Source organism: Tupaia chinensis, unplaced genomic scaffold (genome assembly GCF_000334495.1).
Source record: "Tupaia chinensis unplaced genomic scaffold, TupChi_1.0 Scaffold144806_1, whole genome shotgun sequence".
Lineage (NCBI taxonomy): Eukaryota > Metazoa > Chordata > Mammalia > Scandentia > Tupaiidae > Tupaia > Tupaia belangeri.
In genome coordinates this window covers 1,085,613-1,100,858 of record NW_006204667.1, presented here as the reverse complement: position 1 = coordinate 1,100,858, position 15,246 = coordinate 1,085,613, and the positions used below count along the sequence as shown (strand labels likewise).

Here is a 15,246-nt window from a genome sequence, read left to right as displayed (position 1 = left end):
GGAGCGGCACTGGCTGAGCACCGGGGTGAGCACGCGGAGCGGCACTGGCTGAGCACTGGGGTGAGCACGCGGAGCGGAGCGGCACTGGCCGAGCAATGGGGTGGGCATGCGGAGCAGCACTGGCAGTGCTCTCGTGAGACTGAGAGTAACTGAGTTTAGTCCAGTGCTACATGAAGAGCATTTATGTCGGCTAAAAGGAGATTTATCAAAAAAAAAATTTTTGTGTTGGACATCACCTGAAATATAGTACACTTTCAAGCAAATGGTTACAAGAGGAAGAAAATGAGTCAATATCCCTTAGCTTTAATTTAGAGAAAAAAAGAAATCCGACTAGCTCCTTAGCCTGGTGTTTGAAGGAGCCAGATCCCACATGTCCAACTGCGGTTGAAATCCGGGCACCAGTGGCTTGAGAAACATGCTGAATGTTTTGTGCATGCCCCAAATCCCGACGGGAGGGAGGAAGAAGGGAAGAAGGGGCTGCAGTACAGCCAGAGACCACTGGGGGTGCTTTTCCCCTCTCTGGTGAGCATGTGTGCCCTTTGACCAAAAAAAAGGAAATCAAAACGAAAAACCAAGAAGATCCCATTTTAAAGTATATTTGAACTTCAGTGCAATAAATATAATTAACAGTCTAAACCACTGACTTATGACTCTTTGGTGAACTACTTCTATTACTTCTAAATGCAAATAAACTCAAAGTGTAAAAGCACGATTACTTTATCCAACCTGCTGTTGGAGTCGGTGCTTGTCCTCTTCTATCTGCTTGATCTTTAACCTTTCCAGTTCCACTTGGTGAATACAGTCTTCTTTGGCCCTCCGGATAGAGTCCTGAAGTTCTTGCAGGTTCCGCTCGCGTTCTGATTGCAGCTCCTTTCTTTCCCTTTGGAGCTTAAAACAAAGGCATCTTTAAAAGGTTGGGCTATGACTAGCTTCATTATACTACTCGATATCCTATCATCTTTACACACAGGCAAATGTTCACGCATCTACAAATGTATTTCCACATTCTTTTTGGTTCTCAGAGTTAACGCTTAACTATACTAATAGAAATTTTTAGCCATTTTATCACTAATACACAAGTATACACAAGAATTGAAATACAAGCTGTATAAATTCATTTGAAAGGCACTAACCATTTAAAATTCCCATTTGAGTAAGGCCTCTCTCATTATAGAAACAAATATGCTCATTTTTATCCTTCCTTTAGAAACTTCTGATTCTTGGGACCAGCAGTTAGCATAATGGCTATGTCGCTGGACTCCCATGTAGTCCGCGGTTCGAGTCCCGGACCCGGTGGCTTAAACTCACGCCGAGCACGTGTGCATGCGTGCCCAGGATCCTGAGAGGAGAATGGAGAAGGGATTGCAGCATGGCCATCCCCCCTGGAGGGTGTTTTCTTGCTTTCTGTCTCTCTTTCTGACAAGCGCACGCACCCTATAACAAAAACTTCAAAAAAAAAAATATAACAAAGAAACTTCTGATTCTCTGCCTAATCACATAGATGAAAATAAAGCCTTAGTGTTAAAAATAAATATATACTACATTTAAGTTTAAAGATCTTTAACATTTTAAAATCCCAGAAAATGTATAACAAGAATAAGATGACTTGCTAAGAAAAAGTTAAATATTTTGGTTAGGAAAGGGGCAAATAAATTAAATGTGGAAGAATTTCTAATTATTTTGAAACAATCTTTATTGAAAAATTTTAAAACATTCAGAGCTATGAATAAAAATGCTAATTAAGCATTACACTAACTTAAATTTTCAAACCTTCTTAGAATCTAATCTTTAGTGGGTAAAAATGGAAAAAAAAAAAAAGTTTTCCTGAAAACGCAGTCAGGACTCTATGACACTGAGCCCACGCACATCTTCCGTCCTCTCGAGGCAGTGCGTCTGCCACTCCTTTCACAGAGCAGGTCAACCATAACCACCGCCACTGCAGAGGTCGGTCAGTGCTGGGACCAGCAGATGGCGTAATGTCTATGTCACCAGATTCCCATACAGTCAGCCGCGGTTTGAGTCCCGGACCCGGTGGCTTAATCTCATGCCAGGCGCGTGTGCGTGCGTGTCCATGATCCTGAGGAGAAGGGATTGTGGCATGGCCATCCCCCCTGGGGGGTGATTACTCGCTTTCTGTCTCTCTGTCTCTCTCTGTCTTTCTGGCGAGCGCACGTGCCCTATAGCAAAAAAAAGAAAAAAAAAAGGTCCGCCAGTGCTGGCTAAATGACAGTTCACTATTTCGAAAACAAACATCTTACTATTGATACTACACATCCTAACATACAAAACACACAATTTTCTCCAGGATGTACGAAAACTGTACCCGTGAAATACTAGGTTGTCGGAAAAGTCGTGGTGTTTTTGCACAGGAACACACGTCACGGCTTTTCCGGCCAGCACGTTCTACCTCAGTATGCAGCAAAGGCGGTGGACGGTCTGAGCCGGGGCATGCCCACTGAGAGGAGGGCGCAACGTGGGAGGAGTACCTCAGAGTCCGCGCTGGCAAGCTGCTGCTCTCGCCTCTCCAAGTCCACGAGGGCTTTCTGCAGTTTTCCTTCTAGAATAGTGTATTCGGCCACCTAAAATGTAGCAGAGGAAAAGTTACCGTGGCTTTTCCAATATTCAGAATACACGAACACGCATCAGCTCACCGAGACAGAGGACAGGAAAGTCACCAAGTCAAAGCAGAAGGCCTGCGGTGCCCTGCCCGCGCTCTGGGTCTGGGCGACACGCAGCCTCCTCAGGAAGCCCTTCTCTGGGCACTCGGACTGCCAGGAAAAGCCTGTGCTCCTAGTGGACACCTAGACCTGCCATACTCGGACTCCAGTACTGCGCCGAAGCCCTCTCAGTCGTTCACGCTTACTTAGAACAAACTTCCCTGCTCGACCACTAGCGGGTTACACGTCAGTCCTCCTGGCTCAGACATGGCCACCTACCCCATCCCAGTAACGGAGTACCTGGTCATCTCGTCAGACTCCCTGCACGGAGCTCTAGCCTGCTCTGCTCTGAGAGCATGAGTCCCACTCAGGATTAAGAGGCCTATCTGCTCGGCCTATGCGACTCTCTCCTGGCTCTTTTATTTAACTTTAATTTTTTTTCAACTTAAGATTGATACTTTCTTATCAGGACTCTGATAAATTTGTCTCTCCTTTTTACCAGCCAAGCTCCTGGTCCCAGGCCTCATCCTAACACACCTCCCACTCCTTTTTCCTTCTCGAAGATAAACACACACTTCAGCTTTTATCCATATGTTACGCCTTCCACGTCTTCTGGTATCTTGTATTTAATCTAGGGTGGAGGTTCAAAAACGACATCCAGGGACCAGCAGTTAGCATAATGGCTATGTTGCAGGACTCCCACGTAGTCGACTGTGGTTCCCGTCCTGGACCCGGTGGCTTAAAACTTACACCGGGCGCGTGTGCATGCGTGCCCAAGATCCCGAGGAGAAGAGATTGCGGCTTGGCCATCCCCTCTGGGGCGGGGGAGGGGGTTGATTTCTCTCTTTCTGTCTCTATGTCTCTCTAGGTCTGTCTGGCAAGCAAAAATGCCCTATAAAAAAAAACCCCCAAAAAAAAAAAAAAAAAAAAAAAAAGACACCCAGCTATGCTCTCACTGGTCTGAGAGACCGAAGACAGTGTACCGCCAGACTACAACAAGCTGGCTCTGATAATCTGCTCTAGAACCCCGGCTGAACTAGAAGGGGCCCGGTCACACTGTTTGCTAACGTCAGTAAAGGAATGTCCAGGAGTCTCACTGGTTTAAACTTGGCATGATTATGCTTATTGTCCAAGTGCCTACTTCAATCTGACTGCAGAATTTGACACTTGCTGTTGTTAAACTTCATTTGGTAAGTTAGGCCCAGCATAGCAATCATTTCCAAATTTATTCTATTAATTCTATCATCTGGTTTTAGTTCACCCAAAATATGATAAACACTGTCTTCCATCCTTAACCAAATCACTAATACTCAAGTACCCGTGTTCGAGTTCAGTGCCAGGATTCTTCTCTCATGTTACACGACCAGCTTGAGTGAGCCTGTCTACCACACAGCCTGTGCTACGAACTCCCAAACTTGTACTGTGAAGTCAACCTCCCAGAGTTTCGGACCGGTAGACGTGAATGCTGCTGAAACTGTCCCTCTTCCTCGTACACCTCTAACACTCAGAATGAGTGGAGAGATGGCCTGATCCTGCTATGACAGCTACTTATTGTACCCAGCATATGCTGGACAAAACAAAGTCCTGTGGAACTTGTACCGTGAGGGAAGAGGGACTACAATTAATCAGCTGGGTATTTAATATAAAGAGAAGCAAATGTCATAAAGAAAGCAAAGCAGAGTGGACAGACAGTATCTAGGAGCAGGACGAAGGAGCAGGTTTTCAGTGTTCAGGAAAGGCCTGAGCAGAGATCAGGGAATATCTCTGGAAGAAACGTGTTCCCTAGATCCTAGGACGGAGGTGACAGCATGTCTGAGAACTATGAGAAGGCCAGAGTGGCTGGAAGAGATGGCATGAGCAGAGCTGACGAAGCAGGTCGGAGAGAACGCGGGGCACAGACCCCACTAACCCTGCGGTCCTGTCAGCACTCAGCGGTACTCGCAGCGCCGGGGGCAGGGTGCCAAGTACGAAGTAGAAGAGGACATGATCGAACTCAGCTTGGGCTGGTATGGAGGTAACCAGGTAAGGGGTGTGGAGTGGAGGAACGGATACCGAGACTGCGGTACTCGAGGAGAGAGGTCATGCTGGCTCGAGCTAGGAAAACCGTGATGGAGGTAGAAAGTGGACAGTTTCCAGGATACGCTCTGAATGGGAAGCCAGTGGGATTTATGAATGGACTAAATGCAAAAGAAGTGTCAAGAATGATTTGACTTGAACAATTGAGTAAAAGGTAGTGCCATTTATTAAGGGGAGAAGCAACAGAAGCAAATACACAGAGGATGGAGACAAAAACTGGGTTTTCTGCATGTCAAATCATGTCACGTGTTACACTGCCAACTAGCAGCACAGTGCAGTGTGGGCCGCTGAACAGTCAGCAGAGCCCAGGAGAGCGATTAGGGTGGAAGCGACAGGCGTGTGTGTGTGTGTAAGTGTACAGTTGGATATATAAAATGCAAACGCATGTGTGTGCGTGTGTGTGTGTGTGTGTGTGTGTGTGTGTAAATGTACAGTTCAATATACAAAATGCCAAAAAAAACAAATGGATATGACCGTAGGGAGAGAGGAAGAAAAAGAGATTTGGAAACGAGGCCCCTGGGGCAAGCCAAGAAAGTCAGTAGGCTGGGACAGAGAGACATGAAAACTAGGAAGCAGAGGCCAGTGTGGACAGCAGAATTCTTGGAAAAAATATTCAGGAAAGCCAATGGGGTAAGTGCTTGTGAAAGGAAGAGATGGAATTGGGTGAGGATAAGGGAGGATTGTTTATTTAAAAACACTGCAAATTGGAACCAGTGGGTGGTGTAATGGTTACATCGTTGGACTCCCATGTAGTCGACCATGGTTCGAGTCTTGGGACCCAGCAGCTTAAAACTCAAGCCAGGTGTATGTGCATGCATGCCCAAAATCCCCAGAGGAGAATGGAGGACAAGGGACTGCCGTGTAGCCATCCTCCCCAGGGGGGTGATTTCTTGAATTCTGTTTCTGTCTCTCACCTAGCACATGTGTCCTATAGCAAAAAATCTCTCTTAAAAAAAAAAAAAAAGCCAAACCAAAACAAAACCAAACCAGTGTAAATGAATGATTCTGGAGAGTGAGGACATGAGCTGACTAAGGAAGCCAGCTGGGTCCCGGGGCCATACTGATGGCCCCTTATGATCTGAGGTTGGAAACCTCCTTAATATCATCTCTAATACCCAATTTCCCTTTTCTCCATAATCTGCCCATTCTGATGCACACATACACGCTCCTCTTTCAGATAAACTTGCATGGTATTTGGTTGAAACTGATGCTTATCTTCATTGACAAATTTATCCACCATCTGTGGTTTTGGTTGTTTATTTTCAGTGACATTGGTGTTACACAATCTGTGTGTAGACTTTAACACCCCACGATGTATGTTTTAGGCTTTAAACTATTAAGGCGATCATTCTTTTAGCAGTGTCATACTTGCAAGATTTTTTTAGTTTTGGCCTTTAATTTTAAAAGCCTGATTTTAAAGTGCTGCCTGTGAGTAAATTCTTGAATAAAAAACAAAATGTAAAAAATTAAAAAAAAAAAGTTATGAATTGTTTTTAAGGAATGTCAGTTTAATGAAATAAAAATAAATTAACAGAAAAGGCTCATACATTATGGACATAAAAACCTGCTACAGTGGGGGCAGGGCCAGCAGATGGAGTAGTGGTTACATCGCTGGACTCCCACATGGCTGACCACAGTTCAAGTCCTGGACTCGGTGGCTTGAAAATCACACTGGGTGCTGTGTGTATGCATGCCCAAGCTATCGGGGAGGAGAAGTGATTGTGGAGTGGTCATTCCTTCTGGGGGGCGATTTCCTACTTTCCCTCTTACTGTGTTTGTCTCTGTCTCTTTCTGGGAAGTGCATATGCACTAAGGCAAAAAAAAAAAAAAAACGAAAACAATAGTACAGTGGGGTCAGCAGGTGGCACAGTGGTTAAAATGTGGTCAAGATGCTGGACTCCCACATGGCCAACTGCAATTCAAGTCCCAGACCTAGCAACTTGCTCTCTCACTTTCCCTGTCTCTGTCTCTTTCTGGTCAAATTAAAAAAGAAATAATAATGAAAAATTAAATTAAATAATTCTTTTTTAAAAACTACTCCAGTTAGATTCCTAGGGAGCAGTTAGTTTTAAATGACTTTATCACACTGAAGAGAAACTGCTTTGGGTTCCCTACTGATTTTGAAGTGGCTTTTAAAACTTATCATGTATGTTAACATGTCCTAGTTCGAAACAGTCTTTCAATATAGGAAGCTTAAAGACAAAGTATTTAGTCTCAAAATGCACAGAGGTTGAAAGAAAACGGCAAACTCAAATCTTTCACAATGTGACTAATTCAAATAAACAGCTCGAGTATCATATTCTGTTGTTGAGCTGGAGGTATTAACTAGCTAGTAACTCATCGCTTCAAGCTGAAATGATGAAACAAAGAAAAAATTTCACTTGAAAAGATTACTGAAATGACAATAAACCCAAAATTATGTGATTACTTTTTGTAATATTATATTGAAACTGACTATTTTTGAAAGACAAAGTTCAATTATTACACAAGTGGATCTGTCAGTTTTAACAATTTTGTTTCAAATTTTTTCATGATTTGACCTTTGCAAACCTCAATACTGAAACACTCTTCAAAAGCATGAAAAAAATGTTTCAAAGATAAACTCGTCTTGTCTTAAAGGCTAAGTGAAAAGTTCTAAAAATTACAGTATTTTCTAGCTCCCACAGATTTCATTAATATGTAATACATGAAGTCAGTAAATTTCGCTTAATAAAAAACTCGCTTTTAAGTAACAGTGCAATGTTTAAGTGCAATGAATGCTCCTAATTATTGTAATGTTAACTATTATCTGAATGTTTTTAAGAATAAAGGTTTTAAAGACACTTTAAATCTTATCTTTTACCATTTTTTAAAGACTCATGGGTTATTAATTTTGTTTTTAAGTTTACTTATTTACTCCATAAGAGAGAATAAGAGAGAAAAAGAGAGACAGGCGTCCCTAACAGAGCCCTCGCACTGGATCCTCTCGGCCTCGAACACGCCGAATCATGGAGATGCATACACGCTCCGGGTGTGCCCAGGGCAGTCAGAATACAAACCAGGAGCATTCTCTTGTGGGTCCCGCGGTGTCACCACCACACCTCTGCCTTTAATGGTTGAACATTACATAGACGAAGCTGAAATGGTTCTTTTCTCCTAAGTGGCCGGAGACTATCTTTGAAAACATTATGCCATCCACTGGACCCAGAGAATCCCACAAAATTATGCAAATCAGGAGGTTCAAATCTTTGTGTTTACTTTAAGAACACCTGTAAACTGCCCAGGTCTTCAAGAGTATGCATATCCCAAAACCGCCCAGTCCCTAGAGGACGTCACGTTACAGAGCAGAGTGTGCCACTGTGCGTTACCAGGGTGCTGCTGGTGGGTGTGCCCAGGCCGACAATGTGACTGGATGCGGGCAGGTGGCCCATGAAGAGTGCTGAACTGTTGCCGCACATGATTAAAAATGCAGAGAGTAATGCTGAACTTAAGGGTGTGGTTACAGACTCTCTGGTCACTGAGGATATTCAGGTGAACAAGGGACCTCGGACATGCCAACACACTCACAGAGCTCATGGTCCGATCACCCACAAGTGAACTCCCTGGCCACACTGAGACAGTCCTTTCTGCAAAGGAGCAAACTGCCCCTAACCCACAAAAGAGGCTGCACAGAAGAAGCAGCTCTCCCAGAAGAAACTGAAGAAATAAAAACTATGGCATAGAATAAATTCAGCAGAAAATAAATGTAGATAAAAGTAAAAGGGAAATAAAGGAAGGACTAGCCAGTGACATGGCTAAGGTGGCTGGATCCCACATGGCTGACTACGTAGTTCCAGTCGGGACACAGGAACTTGAAAAACACGCCAGGCGCGTGTGCATGCGTGTCCAAAATCCTGAGAGGAGAATGGAGGAGAAGAGATTGTGGTGAGGCCATCCCCCTGAGGGGGTGATTTCTCGCTTTATCCCTCTTTCTCCCTCTCTGTCTCTGTCTCTCTCTGGCGAGTGCACATGCCCTACAGCAAAAACTTTTAAAAATAATCAAATAAAAGATGAAACAACTGTTTTCAGATATCAGGCAACAAGTACCAAAGGACTGTGATTTCGAAGTGATGGAAACTAAACAAGGCAAGCTCACAGTAACTAGCTTCTGCCTGGAGGCAGTTTCTGGACCATGGCTCCAGGAAGAGGAACCCGAACAGAGGCTAGCCCTCAGCTAAGCTGACGAAGCAGACTGGAGAGACTGAGGCAGCAACGATTTGTGAAGGAAGGAGGGATGCACAACGAGGAAGCTCTGGAGACCTGCAGGGCTTTCGCTTCAAAGCTCGAGCAAACAGTGGTGAAGTACTAACGAGAGTAATTTTGAAGTCCTAAAATGGGAATAATCGAAGAGAAGGCTCATTGTCAGAGTTGTTTTTATTCAATAATTTGCTTGTAAATAGATTAATTTTGAATTTTTGCTTTCTGTAATAAGATCAGACGCTTTCATTATCATTTTAAGGTGTGATTTATTTCATGATTGAAATGATTGAAGTCCTTTTTTTTTGGAGAGGTTTTTGCTATGGGGTGCGTGCGCTCGCCAGAAAGACAGAGACAGAAATAGAAAATGAGAAGTCACCCCCCAGGGGGGGGATGGCCACGCCACAATCCCTTCTCCTCCATTCTCCTCTTGGGATCTTGGGCATGCACGCATAAGCACCCGGCATGAGTTTAAGCCACCGATTCTGGGACTCGAACCGCAGTCGACTACATGGGAGTCCAGCAACATAGCCATTACGCTAACTGCTGGTCTCTCATGACTGAATTCTTAAAATAGTTTAAAAGGTTTTGAGGCTTTTTGCTTAGAGATTACAATGTAATTTTTTTTTTTTTTTGGAGAGATTTTCACTATAGGGCGCGTGTGCTCGCCAGACAGACAGAGAGAGATATAGAGACAGAAAGCGAGAAATCACCCCCCAGGGGGGATGGCCACGCCGCAATCCCTTCTCCTCCATTCTCCTCTTGGGATCCTGGGCATGCACGCACACGTGCCCGGCGTGAGTTTTAAGCCACCGGGTCCGGGACACGAACCGCGGTCGACTACGTGGGAGTCCAGCGACATAGCCATTACGCTAACTGCTGGTTCCCGAGATTACAATGTAATTTTTATATATACTTAAAATGCACTATTTTCTTGTTCACACAGATGCATGTGTGCATACAGGCATTTTCTCTATTCATTTTTTATATGTATGCGTCTTTCAAATCCATTTGAGTGTTTCAAAATCCAAAGAGCATGAAAGAACACAGGCCTCTGTCCTGCCCTGATCCCTCTGTGCTTCCCTTTGTCCAAGCCCACATGGCCCTCTAATCCGCTATTCCTTCTAGAGGCCTTATTTAACGCACACACAAGAGGTCATGACTGACATTCTCCTGAACTCATACACACATTGTCACCTTTTTCTTCACCAGGGACTCTCTCTCTCGGTCCCTTTTCTTCCACTCTTCTGCAAGAGCCTGCATGTGTGCCAGTTCTTTCTGCTTTAGCTACGAAAGGAAGAAAAACACATCACCAAAAACTCAGCTGCTTTCATGAAAGAAATCAGTTGGTTCCAGTTAAAAAATTAATACTATTTTTTTTCTGGCATTTTATTAAAAAAAAAAAAAGAGAGAGAGAGAGAAGAAGCAAGGAAAAAGCAGATATCTAAGACAAGTTAACACCACGGAGCGTAGTTCGGGAGAGTGTAAAGCTATTGGTGAGTTCTGTTTTCTGTCTCTTGCTTGGAGACCGGTGATGCCAGGTTCAGTTTATGCTGACTGAGTCCCAAGATTCAAAGAACTATCATCAGGGTCAGCTCCTTCGCACAGCAGTAATGCTCTGCTCGCAAGGAGCTGGACACCACGTAACTGCAGTTTGAATTCCTGGCCACTCGGCCCAAAATGTGCCAGGCACGCACGCCAGTGCCCAAGGTCTGGACAAGCAGAGGACTGAAGGAGGGCAGTCACGGTGTGAGCAGACACAGCACAAGGGGCTTCTCTCTCTCTCTCACACACACACATGCCAGCTCACATACAAATTCTATCATGAATTAAGACAAAGCAAGAAAGAAAAAACCCTTCATTCCCAATGTTGCACAAGAATTTGGACAAAAAAATTAAGGGAATTCTTCTGAGTAGCTTCTGCTAATTTGTCACATTTAAAGTTTGTTTGTTTTTTTTTCCTTTTTGGAAGAGGTTTTTTTTTTTTTTTGCTATAGGGCATGTGTGCTTGCCAGAAAGACAGAGAGAGAGAAAGCGAGAAATCACCCCCCAGGGGGGATGGCCACGCCACCATCCCTTCTCCTCCATTCTCCTCTTGGGATCTTGGGCACGTGTGCACATGTGCCTAGCGTGAGTTTAAGCCACCAGGTCCAGGACTTGAACCACGGTTGACTATATACACGGGAGTCAAGCGACACAGCCATTACGCTAACTGCTGGTCCCTCACATTTAAAGTACTTTTTAATGTTCCATTTTTATTTAAGAGTTAAGGCACTGTTGATATTCAAAGAAACGAGACAAGGAACATAAAAAATTCTGCTATGGAGAAGGGAAAATACACTAAACATGGCCAGCAGGTGGCATGGAGGTTAATGTGCTGGATTCCACATAGCCAGCCCTGGGGTTCAAGTCCCAGCCCTGGTGGCTTAAAAATCACACTGGGTAACGTGCGTGCATGCCCGAATGGAGAAGGACTGCAGTGTGGCTACCCCTCCTGGGGGATCAGTTCTCTCACTCTCTCTCTCTGGCAAGTTCAAGTGCCCCATAGCAAAAATGAAAATATAAATAAATCAATAAAACTAAGTAGGCAAAAATAGAAGAGTAACTAGAAGTCACTAAATTAAACAAAAACCGAAAAGTAACTAAAAGTAAATGAAAGTAGCATTCAAGAGTAACCTGATTTTCAAAAATGTCTTCTTGCATCTCCTTCCACATTTCTAGCTCAAGTGCCGCTTTGTACTCCAAGGTTTGCCGAGGCTCTGTCTGGACCTCTGAGTTACAAGGTACTGGAGGAAGAGAAGATGGCTTTTGGTGTGCAGCAGATAAACCCTAAGATGTGAATCAGAAGGCACATTTAAACAAACACACGCAACATTCAATCTCTCAGAAACTCACTTGGTAACGTTTAATTATATTTACCTGAGATGATTCGGAGACAAAAATTTCATGCATTTTAACTAGTCCATGATCTTCTAGAGTCATTGTGTAAGAAAGATCTACTATCCTGTTATTTGACCTATGAATAAGAAAAATATCTTACAACTCACGGGAATGCTTGTATATTACCTTCCTTTTATTTCCCTAGTGCTTTAGGGTTGAAGAGTAACCTGTATAACCCTGACACTGAGGCAGCCTCTCCAGACCTCAAGCCCTTCCAAATACATGGCTCCATTTGATCACTACAAACATCCTACTGAGTAAATGTACATTTACTGAAAAATGACCTTCAATGGCTATACTTGTTTTTTGATCAATATAAAGTATAAAGGTGAAATTTAAAATCTTACTGCCCACAGGCAATTACCGCTGACCCTCAGGTCATCTCCTTACTGTTGTGTCTGCATGTAGACACACATGCACACATGTTAGCATACTTCCCTATTCACATCAGAACCACTCTTTTTTTTTGAGAGGTTTTTGCTATAGGGCGCGTGCGCTCGCCAGACAGAGAGAGAGAGATAGAAAGCGAGAAATCACCCCCCAAGGGGGATGGCCATGCCACAATCCCTTCTCCTCCATTCTCCTCTTGGGATCTTGGGCACGCACGCACCCGCACCTGGCGTGAGTTTTAAGCCACCCAGTCCGGGACGCGAACCGCGGTCAACTACGTGGGAGTCCTGCAACATAGCCATTATGTTAACTGCTGGTCCCAGGACCATTCTTCATATCATGAACATTAACACAATAATCCTTACTGCCTATAAAACATGCTAATGACGGGCCGGCCCAGTAGTCTAATAGTTAAGGGAGCCAGTCAGTGGTGAGGGGTTTGAATGCTGGCGCCCGGAGCTTAACAAACATGCTGGGTGTGCGTGCATGCCCCAAACTCCAGGATGGAGAAATGGAGAAGAGACGGAGGCATGATGACACCCCATTGGGAGGAGTTTTCTTCCTTTTGTTAATTAAGAAAACAGTGTAAGATATACTAACAAATTTATGTAGTAAAGTAAGTGTAACAACTCCCTGCTCTTGCTTACAGAGGCTGTTCTCAATCCTGCCTGTCTACTTTCCCTAGGAGGCACACACTTGTATGCAATCTCTTCTTGGCTATCACTGCTGGGTCAGGTTAACTCCTAAAAGTAGGGTGATTATATGTTATTCTGATGATCACTAGCACTTTCTGAATCACAGACCTGCATGCGACGCTTATTACTTGATAAATAAAAGCAAAAGATCAGTAAAAAATAAAATCTTGATCACAAAAAAACAAGTAACAAGCGGCATGGCTTTGTTTCAGTCACATTCATTCCAGTCAAACAAAACTTTAATAAACTGATCTCACATAACTAGAACTCTTAATTAACCAACTTTCACATTTTCTTCTCCTCATCCCAAATTTTAGGAGGAATGAATAAAATAAAATCAAACACGGCTATACTGAGAGAAACTCCTCACTATACACGAAGTTCTCACTTAGGCAAATCTCCTAAAATGTTTTGATCTACAGAGCCAGGCAACAGACATTAATAGTTACAATAAATGGCATTAAAATATCTTTATTTATGAATGATTTGATTATATTCTATTTATAATGACTGAAAACAATGCTAATTTTTAAGAGAGAGTTTTCAAAATAGTGTCAAGACCAGGAGGGTGCTCGTTTCGTGCAGTATCTGATTCTCTGCGGCACCTGCTCCCGTATCTTGCAAGCACACGGTGGCTGTACTGCGTCCGTCCATCTCTGAGGTGGCCGTGGCCGTGGCCGTGGGTGTGCAAGGAGAGACGTCAGCAGTACTTCCAGACTCTGAGTGTGAGCGGAGTCTGACCTCCTCCTACACGCTTACTGTGCTTTAAGAATACGAGACATGGGGTTAAACTGAATGTAAACCTTCATTGCTCTGTTTTAAATTAATTTGACAAATACACCGTTTTGTTTAAAATATGAGAAAATTTTGAGTTTTTCATCATGACAATGAAGTTCAGGACAAAGATGAACACAAAAAACTAATTATTTTAAAAACTGCCAAATATTCCTAACATTCTCAGATGTTAGAGGCAGAAGGTCAAATATTTTTAAAGTGGTAAGACAATCACAACTAATTCCAATACAAAACAAAAACACATTAAAATTTAACTCTGAATTATGAAACTAAAAAAAAAATCAGACCCTAATGTTAAAACTGTTAGGCTAAGAGAGGGGATAGAAAGTACTTCACAGCCCGAGTACTACAGTACTGCAGTACTATAGTTGCAGATTCTTTATTTTTGTGAGGTAAAGTGGGTATCAGAAAGCTGAAGAGCAAACAGCCCTCATCAGGTCAGACAGGAAGGTCAGAAGAAAGAGGATACAAGAAGAGAAGGCCGCGGAGCTGATCAGAACCGCCGTGTGAACAGAAGTCGAAGCGAGGCCTGGTGGACGTGAGAGAAGCGTTACCCTTGGGCTGCCATGACAGGCACGCTCTCGCTGTAAGTCTGACGCCAGCACTGTTCCCCGTTAGAACCCAAAAAGCGAGTTTTTTCTGAAGACAAGATGTTAGAAAGCTGGATTCTTGCAATTCCCAGAAGTAAATCTTTACTCATTTTGTCCTTGTGCCATAATTCAACCAGCAATGGAATCCTAAGGAAGAGAGAAACATGGCTTGAGACCTGTCAATTCTGATTATGAAGGGCTTTCTGAACTGAAATCTCTACCTTCCTTTAATGTAGTCAAAGACGTTGTTGTTACCTGGAATATCCCTAACACAGCGTGAGAGGCCAATCCCACAGGTAAGAAATAGGAAATAAATACTACTACAATTCCTATACCTCTTTCTATGCAATAAGGAAAAACTTTCATACCTTCCTATTTCCACAAATCATTAGATAATGTTTAGTTACTGTTCAGTGTCCCTTTAAAAATAATTTCTATATTTCAACTATGGTACTTTGAGAAAGGAAAGAAAGGTTCCTACAGCTCATTCTTCTTTACAAATCCATCTCGAAGAGCTAGATTCACATTTTTACCATGAAAAACGGAAAATGCATTCAGTGGGTCAATAATAAAGGCTAAATATGTAGGTCTCGGTTATTTGCATATATTATACAGGAAAAATCAAAGCCATTTTCCGAAGTTCCCTCAATACTTTTGCTTTAATAAAGTTCAAATATCTAAGTTCAAGTAAAATAAGATGAAACTCTGAAAAGAATCTTCCTAGGGCCCACAGGAGTAGTATGGAGTTAAAGCGGCTCCCACGTGCTGGCTGTGTGGCTCGAATCCAGGACCCAGCATCTTGAAAGTCACGTTGGGCATGTGTGTGTGCTTGGCCAAAATCCTGAGAAGAATGAAGAAGGGACTGTAGTGTAGCTATCCCCCTTGGGG

The 15,246-nt window shown here is 43.3% G+C and overlaps 1 protein-coding gene across 5 annotated transcripts in view; it reads right to left on the bottom strand.

Annotated features, from left to right (window-relative positions):
- Positions 1-15,246, bottom strand: part of CEP120 (centrosomal protein 120) — a 76,965-nt gene that overhangs the window by 30,821 nt on the left and 30,898 nt on the right. For all 5 annotated transcript variants that reach the window (XM_006167471.2, XM_027767858.1, XM_006167473.2 and 2 more), the window contains 6 exons: positions 14,323-14,505; positions 11,868-11,964; positions 11,625-11,777; positions 10,146-10,235; positions 2,487-2,579; positions 727-888 (listed from right to left, as the gene is read on the bottom strand). In XM_006167471.2, the coding sequence (XP_006167533.1) occupies positions 727-888; positions 2,487-2,579; positions 10,146-10,235; positions 11,625-11,777; positions 11,868-11,964; positions 14,323-14,505 (778 nt within the window). The remainder of the gene's footprint in view (positions 1-726; positions 889-2,486; positions 2,580-10,145; positions 10,236-11,624; positions 11,778-11,867; positions 11,965-14,322; positions 14,506-15,246) is intronic.